The following is an 11,349-nucleotide window of genomic DNA, read 5'->3' as shown; positions in this document are numbered from 1 at the left end:
CCCTCATTGACATTAATGCCGGTAAATGTCAAACAGCAGGATTGTTAAATTCAGAGACGGCTGCGATGTCCCCAATCCATACAATTTAAGATAATTGTTTTTATGTATGCGTTTGTACTGGGATGGTTCCGTCGGTCAATCTGTCTGATACTGGACTCAGTAGATCACAGATCCATATAAAGCAACATGGATCATAAGAGAGTGATTCAAAACAAACATATTTAATCTAATGAGTAATTAGGCAAGGATCGACATCACGTGACGAAGGCAGGAAGGGAATCCATGCATGCCACGCCTCAAAATGCATGTGCTTGGGCCCGTTCAGTGCGGCTTTGCAGTCCTAGAAGTTGTAATTATAATGTTTAATTGTTTTGTTTTTTTCATCTCAATTTGAAGTTGATCTGATGTAAGTAATCATGAAATAATTAAATTTGACAAACACAAAGTTAGAGTTTTGACAGTTTATTACGTTGAAAAAGAAAAGGGTCGAGCACAGATTCAAATTAGAATTTTTTTAAAGACATAGGAAATCATTAAAGAATATTTTGCATACAAACAAGAAAAGAAAGTTTCATTTAAGCATATACATATATATATATCCATATTTCTGTAACACAGCAATATAATATCCTTTATTGTTTGCGCTGATTTTACAAACAAGCTATAACCTATGAGTTTTAATACTGTAGCAGACTTGCTCCAATTTGGTATTTGAAATGGTTTCTTTAAGTTACCTCTAATGATGCATTTCTCTCACCTGGAATAACCAAGACCAATAGTCTGCTCCCAAACTTCATTACGTTTGGATTGAACACTTGAAAAGGTGAAATCATTTTATTGAGAAACTGACACAGATCTGTGCTGAACGAGGGTCAACCTCCAGTGAGGCAGAAGGAATGTACCACGGATAAATAAATACTTCATATTAAACAGAAAAAGAGAAAAAAACAAAGAAAAAAATGTAAAACATTGTCTTCTTTACTCGGAGAAACAGAGTGAGAACACCAGAACGAGGAGTGACAAACCACACAGTACCTTCATGTATAGCTTTGATAAAAGTTGGTAATTTGAGGTTTTGGTAAACAGATTGCATCATGGTAAACACTGGCCGACATCCGCCGACTCAGGACTTCACTGCCGCTATTTGAAGGAGGGTAAATTTGGCACTTTTATGCTGATGTCACCAATGTTGATGTTTCTGGGCATTTCGGGGAGGTTCATGTTCTTTACAGCTGATACGGCACGAGCAGGCGCTCCTGCAATGCCGGCCTAGACACACACACACACAAAGACACACACACACAAAAACACACAAGGAGGGTTGATAAGATACAAAGCAGTAAATAAATTTAAAAAAGAAACATGCTGTACACGACAACACATTGAACAGAGAACATTGGACTCACACAATGCTAAACAGAGTACTAGACAAAACCACAGTCACTTGTTGACACAATGCAAAAGCACTGACAGCTACTGGGACAGACATCATGTGCAAATGTACATTCAGATGCCTTCATAGCCTCATACACACATGCAGTATTTGTTTCTAGAATGATTTACGTCACAACCAGAGCCAATTATGAATCAACTGTGAGGACATTCTGTACTGGGCCATTCACTATCAGTTGTTTTTTTAACGTACTAAACAGTACTGTACATTCATCGAATGGACAAAAGGCTGCATTGCTTGGAAAGTGGACCCACCGGACTCTTGAGGACCGATAAGGGTAAAAATGCAAGGAGAGAATTGGTAAAGCAGAAAAAAATGGAGCTGGATATGAAGGCGGAAATGATGTTTGGATAGATAAGTGTGTACAGAACGTGTGCGTCAAATTTAATTAACAAAATAATCAAATGAAACATCATGTAAGCTTTGGCCATGATAATTCAGGTGGTACTGTACCTGCAGTCGGTGAGATTACTTCAGGGAAGACTGTTGCTAACATTGTTTTGTCTAAATACATATTTATGAATAGAGGAACACGAACATGGTGCCATTGACTCTTCTATCGTGCTGCCTATTGATGACATAAGTAGGTTGTAAGCCTAGTTGTGCTAAACTACCATGGTAGATCTATTCTCAGGGACAGAGGAGGCACTTCACTCTAACACAATGAATCTCAATGTGAAGCTGTATCAAATCAATTTAGGGTTTTAAGTTCGGAAAAATCAAATAAAGCTCGGTAAGTGAGCGTTTGTGGGGTTTTTTCGACTCAAGGTGTGAGCTGACATTTGAGAATCACTGCGGTTAGAGAACCCCCGACTGAATCTTTAGGAGACGGACCCAAAAATGACCATGAGACTTAAGAGCTACGCATTCTTTGCCCTTTTCTCTCAGGAACACGTTCAAATCACCTCGTGAATCATTTAGTGATGGGACATGCTCCGAGTTCGTCTGGAATGTAGATTTATCCACTCCACTTATTTTCACAGGATTAATTCAATGGACCATTTGTCTAATGGACATTCCTTCTTCAGCCAAGAATCAAGGAGACTCGTGTTGGACAGAAAGACGACCGTGTCCTTAACAAGGAGGAATGCTGATCCAGCACATGGGCTGGGTCTTCAGTGGGACAGAGTCGCAGCGGGGCCACCGGGAGGCCAACTGTGCTGGTCCATTATAGTGGGGTTTTTAATGAAACGCTGGGTGACTCATATGTACAGAAATAGTAACACCAGCTGCGTGACACACAACAGTGGTTTGACTTTCTGGTCTGTGCTTGTCGGAGAGTCTTTTAAAAATTTAGCAGCACCCGAGCTCTCGTCTGTGAGACATCAGTGGGAGAGATCACAGGATAAAAGCTCTGGAGGTTTATTTTTATCGTGGGTTTACGTCACTTTACCTTAGGTGTGGTTTAGAGAAAGAGACATAAAAAGGAAACGTTTCACAATTTGGGAAATAACATTTGCCGCTAGAGTTAAGATCTAATATTACTACTGCAAAAATATGCAGCATTAGACAGTAGCAAAGTAACAAAGTAACAAATTTTAGACCGTGTTGTTCAATCTCTGCAAAAAGTGTTAGCACAATTCCCGGTTTTATGAGCTGTTCAGTGCCAGAACATTTCTAATTAGCTGGGACCAGTAGCTGCATGGATTCTCCCCCGGGCCAAGAAACAATCAGACACATAACAACCTGTGAAACAGGAGAATTGTTGTTGAGCTACACGAATGAGATGAACCCTCTTTATTACTGAGATTTACAGGAGCAGGCTAGGGGATTATGTTGAGGTTTGACAGAGTCCCACCAGATGTTTCCAGCTGTTTTAAGTATTTATGCTTAACTGAGATATCCAGCTGCCAGCTCCAGCTGTTCTTATAAAACGCTTGAGAAGAAAGCAAATGAGGGAATATCCCAAAATGTTGAACTATTCCTTTTATACATAATTTGTATTGGCTCCACCAAGGAGGGTATTTATTTATCTGTCTGATCATCAGCAGTATTACGGGAAAACTACAGGTCGGATCAACGTGAAACTTGTTGGAAGGATATGCCAGGGGTCAGCAAAGAACCAGATTTTGTCATATCCACTTAAATTACTTTATCACCTCAAGATAGGTTGTACTTTTTCTAAATGTTCCATGTTTTCTAAAATAATAATATATGGATCTTGATGAAAAAAATCTGACCTTTTTTAGGGGGCTGATATTTTTGAGGGTGTGCAATTTGGTGCAGATCCCCCCCAAAAATATCTGGATTAAGGGAATTTTAATGTAGTTTCATAAGAGTGAAATTCTAATTTATTTTATTCTTCTTTATTCTAATCCTATTATGTCAACACAGTTTAAGAATTTTCTAAAAAAGAAGCACCTGTAGCCGGTCCCACCTGTTAGATTTACACACTACACTCTCAGGTCTTTGGTTTTTCCCATCCACCTCGTGGGAATTCACCAAAGCGATAACATCACGTCACTAGTTAAGAGGAGAAATGGCACATTTTTGGGTCTGCCACGAAAGATCCCTTGCATATGTTAGTGACGTCAGTTTACTGTTACATGGAGCGCCATGTGAAGAGACTATGGGGGGAGAGTAAACTTCAGTTAAGGTTAAAGCACTGGGTTGTAAATTTAGCAGTACCTGTGTCTACCTGTCCTGCCTGGTAGACTGAAAGATAAACGTCTGTAAAGAGAGAGAAGAATGGAAAGAACTAGACAGGGTCAGGAAAAAAGAGGAATGAGGAATGTTAAAGCAGATTAAAAAGGATTTACAGTTCATCTCCACAGAAAGTGAAAGGACCTATCATGGACCACGTCTGGAAAGTCAATCGTAAGCTTCTCCCAGAATTATTTCTGATGCAAATAATAAAGATACGGGTTAAGAAGTATTGGTTTGATGAAAAAACACTGATGCCACTTAATCGGTCGTTGCCAGATTGGAGGAAGAACAGCTCTCTCCTTGTTCCCCAGACACTGCGCTATAAATGAACAGTGTCATTCTGAATTAGCATCAGTGTGAAAAACACACTGTGGTCGAGGGTAGGTCCAAGAGGGAAGAGGCAGAGCCGCTCTGATGATTGTAGAACGGTAAAAGACTCTGCCTACAGAATATCAATCCAGAGGAAAGACTCTGTCTGGTATAAAACACACAATGCAGCTCAGAGGTTGGGAAAAAGGTGCATGTAGTTCACACTAAAACTTTTTTAATTCAAATATTAGAGCACATAATTAATGTCAACCTAATAACGTAACCCTTCACTCGAAAACACAACAATTGCGTGACCGTCTGTCATTGCAAAATCTAAAAATGCCTCCCCAGAAACATTGCCTCAGTGTTTAGACATCTCTTATGGCAAGTCATTTAAATAACAAAACCAGATCATTACTGCAGTAATGCTTTAGGAGCGTGGAGGCAAAAAAATCAACACACAATACAAAAACAGAAATGATTTCATGGAATTGTCTCTGGCTGTCGGATTAGAAACTTTACTGATGGGTAAATGAATGTTTATCTGCGGGCAGAAGCTGCATGGAAAGCAAAGCAATGTCTCTTTAGAGCACATTAAGGAAGCAGTTACTTCAACATGGACAGCGTTTAATATCCACATTCTCCTCTAACATAATGAGCAGGTTGAATAAAAAACACCTACTTTAAATTCAAATTTAGAGGATATGAGAGATTCAATGGTCACAGATTTTGGAGATTACATCGGATAATGGTACAGTTAAGTCTAGTAGTGACCAAAGTGATGACTGTGATACTATTTTTGTTTTTTTATTATTACAGGAGAGAACATGTTGAGCCTTGGTCTGCGTTGAGAGCAGTGCAGCGGCAGGAGAAGAGGCCGGAAAAAAGAAGGAGCACAAACACTCAAGAGGAGGTAGGGAGCATCCACAGGTTCACTGGAGAGTGGCATGCAGGGTGCAGCATACACACATGCCTGCATACTGGATACAATACCTCAGAGAGTAGGGAGGTAAAGTCGAGTCATACAGGTGAACAGGCGGGGTCACGCTTACCTCAGACTTCTCCATCTTGTTCTGAGCATCCACCTGCATGATGATTTCGTTCATGTTGGTCTCCAGGACCATCCCGCCCATCACCATCTCTGCCAGGATGTTGTGGACCTAAAAAGGTAATTATGTATATATTTTTTTCATTGTGTCTGATGTAAGAACATTTAATAAATAGGTTATGACAGTCTATATAAAGTATTTAGGTGTTTATTCATGTGCAGTTTTTTTCTAAAATTAAAACCTTATCTAGGAAGAAAAATATATACTATTACTGTTATAGTTTATTATATTGATATTTATTAGCAGCTCATGCACCATCCTCCAGTTATGGGAGCCCACTGAGGAGCATGATAGCTGAAATCAAATTAACAGATGGGCTGCAACACAGAATAATCTGCCAAACATTTTATGAATTTCATATTTTTCAAGAAATGCATACAAAGAAAATAGTGATAAGCCAGACATGAATTCCAAAGGGTCTAAAGAGATATTTATGTTGCTTGTTTTTGTCCAGTCAACAGCTACAAGATTTCCTTTATCACAGACCGGCATTAAATCCTCACATTTGAAGCTCGAGCCAGGAGATATTTGGCACTTCTTATTTAAAGAATAATAATTAATTAGCGGGCAAAATAGTTGCTGTGTCATTTACATTAGATCTACTAATTTATTCATCATCTAATAATTTCAGCCCTTTGCTGTGGCATGTAGTACAGTTGTTCTTTAAGAAGCAGCCGAATCTGATTTCAATACAAAATCAAAAGGTTCAAATAGCATAAATATATATATCATCACAGAAAGTATTTCCTACCTTATCTACATGGAAAATTAAGTCAAGCTCACAGACGTTCTCAAAGCATTTGTCCAACGTCTCCACAAATACCTGTCAACAGAAGCGTTAATGATTGTGTGAGACAGAATTCAAATGGCCTGTGGCACGTATGTAAACATAGTGTGTAAATAGACCCTGTGATTCCAATCGGCTGTTACCTGGATTAAGTCTAAAATTCCTAGTTCACTCTCTGAGGAGTCCACACAGAACACAAAGTACAGTGTGGCATAGTGTCTGTAGATCAGCTTGTAGTCTGATCCTCCGATCAACCTGAGAACAACAGGGAACAAGGAGATACAAGAAGTAACGTTAGTGTTGATCGAAGCATCACATGCAAAAAGTCTTGATTTCTAAATTTGAATAATTGACACACAAACAAGAGGAGTTCAAAAATACACAGAGGATGTTACTCTCTGGCGCCGAGCTTGATCTGACACTTGTTAACACGTCAGTAAAAGTAAAGACAACACAAAAAAACACAGGGAGAGAAACAACAGAATGCTTTATGTGTAAAGATTGGACGCACAATATACTAACATGAAAAGATATGGCAGGGAGGCAGGTTAGGTAAGACCTCTGGGAGAGTGTAAGCTTGAGCCACAGGAAATGTTGTAAACCCTCTTGATCATGTGTAGTCTAGTACTCTGAAGTTGTCTAAATGCTAAATGTACAGTGCGGTACAATATTTGCATAACCACTTGGCTTTGGTGTTGCACGGTTTGACGAGTTGAGGTGAAAAAAAAAAAAGATCGAGTGCAAGCAGAGGAGTTTCCTGATGTAAAACAACACCCGGTCCCTCCTTCATGAATGATAAATGATCTGCAAACACTGTTACTATTGACAGACGCTCACAAAGCCCTCTCAGCCTTAACAGGGCGAAATTAATTCCTGCGCGTTAAAGTCACTGGCGGATCACTTACAGTCCTCCTTCTAGGAAATTACAGACGTTCTCGTCTCTTTTGGAGACCAGGTGGAAGGTTTCCCTGATGATCTGTTGCTCCGTGTCTTCACTCTGCAGGAGGAACGAGGAAACAGGATATTAGAACAAACACGAGATGGTAAATAACACACTGTTTGTGCACTTAATTGTTTCCAGTGAGCCGCTTCATTCGGTTGGCAGGTAAAAGAATGGGTCCTCTCGCCTCTGTGTTCCTCAAACACATGTATTGGCTCCGAGGGGGATGAACAGGATGTATACCTACCATTTTCTATTTCTATATTAAAACATACACTGGTGCCCAAAGGCAACACAGCCAATGATTTCATTGTACAAACCAAATCAAGGCAGGCTAATCACATTGTTTTCGAATGGACGAGATTGTGTTTAAACCCTCAAACATCCTCAGGCCTGGAACTAAAAGGCTTAAAGAGTGGACTCACATTTAAAGACCTCCTGAGCAAATAGGGGGTAAAGTCTCCGGCATGAGGTCGATTTAAGAGATTATAATTCAGATGAGACTGTAATGTAATCATAAACATATGATCTCATTTTGTTTCTCATTTAACCTGATGGGGAACATGTTTGTGTGCAGCTCTAACACTGAGGCTGCTTCCCCACAGAGAGCTAATGTCCTCGCAGGGTCCACAGCAGGTCAGCGAGCACAAGGAGAGGAGAGGGTGTTCAGAACCCGGCCGGCTGCCAGGCGGAATCGATCATGTGACTCGCAGCACGAGACCAGCAGGGTTACTGTACTCACAGTGTAATGATACAGTCGCAGAGAATTAAAAAAGAGCAGAGCAGTAAGAAGATAAGAAACTTTCCCATTGTATGATAACTGTAAACTGTCTATAAAAGGCAAAAACATAATCTTCCAAAGGTTTTTATATCTATATTACACACTGTAATGTAGCTGTAAACCGATGTGAAGTGTTTATTATTTTATAGTATTCCTCCACAATTATAACTCCTCATATTGAGACATTTTTTATTATTACAGCTGTGGTTAACTACAGTGTCATTCTTTATGTAACAATACACCAGCCTTCACTTACTGGTCTACACAGGAGGAGATCTGCTTATAGCTATAGCTCGATCGATATACATGACATACATTCACATTTATTTCCTTCATTCAAGTTCTGTAGATCTGGTTGTATTTGTGGTTTCTTTTTACTTAAAGGTATTAATAATGAGATTTATGGTTTAATGGTAAGATATCAAGCGTCAATTATATTTTGTTGTCAAAAGGGTTTGATGACAACAGCTTAGTAATCAGTGCCAATTTCTTTTTAACCTATAGGCGGATTTATTGGTACCGGAAATGTTTTACTGCTCAATATGGACGTCTGAAACACAAAAATCCATATTGTGATTGGCTTTACTACAAATACAGATTACACTTATTAAATAAGGCAAGGGTTAAAAGTGTAACCTACACGTGTGAAACTGCTTTATTCTGTAGGTTGTAGCTCAGAGATCTGCAGCTCGGATTTACTGCATATGGGAGATTATTTTGCACAAAGGACACTAGTAGCTGCGAAAGAGCCGAACCACAAACTCACACACACTCACAGGCCTTGCTATTACCACACAGATGTTCTCCTCCCCGGCTTCTGAGTGAAAATTGATGGTGCATCCATTTTCTGCGGTGTGAGTTTGTGTGCGACCATATTTCACCCTCCTCTCGCCGACATATCTCGCTTAGATTGGACAGATGCTTTGGCTTTACGTCTCAACTGTCTCTCACAACACAACAAACTGCACGACAACACAAGACTCAAACACACATCTTGTGAACACCGCTTGCTGAGGCTCTGACTTAACAGTACATAACTTAGATAAACTGAGTGCTGAGTAAGGGATATGTGTGAAATATGACGTCTCGCTGCCAGACGGTAATCTTACACCTCAGCTTTTAAAATAGCAGATGGTGTCTACAAAGTCGACTTATAATCCAGTCAACTCCAGTTTATCCTCCTGAGACCCGTGCATGTTCATCTCTTCTCCAGATTAGACAACATGGAGGACGATGCTCACTGGGGCTGCTACTGGGGCTGGTTTAATTATTGATTCATCTGCTGGTTTCTCTTTTGGATACTGGCGCTTGATGAATAAAATGTCACAAGATTAAAAAAAAAAATTAAAAATCAATTCCTTGTTGTGTCTTATAAAAACAAATAGTACGAAACTCAAGATATCAAGTGTAACCGGATTTTCTGGTTTTCACTGCTTACACGGAAAATCTAGTCCATTAGCAGGACGATAGGAAAAATAAATGACAGAACTTTTGATGAACCAAAGAGACGTAATCTATTTATGCCAATATGGTGAATAATGTTGTTTTTATGTCTCCATGATATGAAGATTTAATGTTTGTTTTTTTACTCCATAGCACAACCTCACATCTAGTAAGTCAGTACAAGAAGATGTGAGCTTGAAAGATTATTCATAATTAAAAAGATTATTTAAATACTCCTGTCAGTCAACTAAACTATCAACTACTTTGCTAGCTGGTGGTGCATCCTCTTGAGTTTGTGTGCACTTTATACAAGGGGCGTGCAGAAACTACAGACGCTCTCACTCGGACATTAACGCTCACACCTGCACCGCTCATCTCCGGAGTTCAGTGCGTGTCTGAAAGCCGCGTATGGTACAAAATGGAATTCTCTTGATAATTTTGATAAGAAAAGATGAATTTGTTTAAAGGTTCAGTGTGTACGATTTAGGTGAAAGGAATCTATTGGCAAAAGTTGAATATAATATAATCCTAGTGATGTTTTCACTAATGGCATTTCATCTAAAATTGTTGTTTTCTTAACCCTAGAATGGGCCCTTTAAATATTAATACTTGTTATATTTACATCAAGGGCGGGTCCTCTCGACCGAGGCAGCCATGTTTTTTCACAGTAGCCCAAACTGGACAAACTAACGATCTTTTTCAGTTTTTATGACAACTATAGGCTAACACAGGTTCCATGTTTGGAAGGGGAGGTTGAGGCGAGGGGTCTTCAGCTGCAACATGCAAGTTCACCACTAGATGTCACTAGATTCTGCACACTGAAGCTTTAAGTGGGGGTGTTTGATTGTTCGATTTGGCCCCCCCAGGCCCCTTAGTGGCTAGGGGGCCCCAAAAGTCCATTGAAATGCTCCTGCGTGGCTGCAGCACAGAAGTAGGCCACCTGGCTGCGGCTGTGGGAGCCGACCTACAGATATAAATCCAATTATGAGAACAAGCCAGCACAGCATGTCCAGCAAAATAACATTACCCAAGCTGTCATTTCCCCCCTGCACCTCCTCCTCCTCCTTCCTCCTCCTGGTGCAGCAGGTAGTGTCACCGTAGCTCCGTGACAATCAAGTGAATTGAAGGAGCAGTGGTGGAGGAGGAGGAGGAGGAGGGTTGAAGTGAGCACGAGTCCATCACAAGGGCGTCACTGGAGTCATGTGACACAAACACAGGGTGAACTCACTCGCTCCTCCATCACCTCCTCCTCCTCCTCCACAGCTGGACACTGACAATGGAGCCGAACTGAGCCGGACACGGCTGGCTTGCTGCGGGGGAACGTGATCGCCTCGCACACGGTTAATAATTCAGCGGGCTCACGCACCGACATCTCATCCGACACAATGGGAAGTGGAGCTCCGCGCATGCAAGCTGCGGGCGACCTAACTCGAGCTGGTGTTTCCTCACGGTTGCATAAGAGCAAACATGTGGAAGATAAAGTCATTCAGCAGATTCACGGTGGCCCTTTCGATGCGAAACACATCCGGGATAAAAAACAACACAGAGACGCTGCTGTAGACATGATGAGATCGTCCGGGTACTCACGTAGTGCTCGTAGAATTTGGACATCCGTGGTTTGCCATGGTTGTTGAATATTAAAATGGCTTTAATCATGACTGTGTGGAGGCGGGGGACACAGCCAGAGAGAGGGAGGATCCGTCAGCCCGGCTCGGCCTCGCTCGCACCGGGACTCGGGGCTGTGTGATCCCGTCGCGATGCTACGTCAAACCCGGGTTGGAAGTGGAGCTGCACGCCGCTACTTCTTCATCGTCTCTTTACGGATATAATCCACGTCAGAGGACCAGTCATGCTCTTCTCCTCCTCCTCCTCTTCCTCCTC

The 11,349-nt window shown here is 41.0% G+C and overlaps 1 protein-coding gene across 1 annotated transcript; it reads right to left on the bottom strand.

Annotated features, from left to right (window-relative positions):
- Positions 1–446: 446 nt before the first annotated feature.
- ap3s1 (adaptor related protein complex 3 subunit sigma 1) lies at positions 447–11,349 on the bottom strand. The gene is made up of 6 exons (XM_053420410.1): positions 11,056–11,349; positions 7,210–7,301; positions 6,448–6,559; positions 6,269–6,340; positions 5,461–5,568; positions 447–1,269 (listed from the first exon to the last, which is right to left on the bottom strand). The coding sequence occupies exons 1-6, from the start codon at positions 11,122–11,124 to the stop codon at positions 1,141–1,143; spliced, it is 582 nt and encodes a 193-aa protein (XP_053276385.1). The 5' UTR covers positions 11,125–11,349; the 3' UTR covers positions 447–1,140.

Source organism: Pleuronectes platessa, chromosome 4 (genome assembly GCF_947347685.1).
Source record: "Pleuronectes platessa chromosome 4, fPlePla1.1, whole genome shotgun sequence".
Taxonomy (NCBI): domain Eukaryota; kingdom Metazoa; phylum Chordata; class Actinopteri; order Pleuronectiformes; family Pleuronectidae; genus Pleuronectes; species Pleuronectes platessa.
The sequence above is the reverse complement of the archived record's forward strand: the minus strand, read 5'-3'. Positions and strand labels throughout refer to the sequence as shown.

Bases quoted from the DNA above. Each gene is read 5' to 3' on its own strand.
- ap3s1 (XM_053420410.1), bottom strand. From the start codon at position 11,124: ATGATTAAAGCCATTTTAATATTCAACAACCATGGCAAACCACGGATG. The intron at 6,341-6,447 runs GTAACAGCCGAT...TTCTGTTGACAG, and splicing joins GAATTTTAGACTTAATCCAG to GTATTTGTGGAGACGTTGGA. The intron at 5,569-6,268 runs GTAGGAAATACT...TTACCTTTTTAG, and splicing joins TAATTTTCCATGTAGATAAG to GTCCACAACATCCTGGCAGA.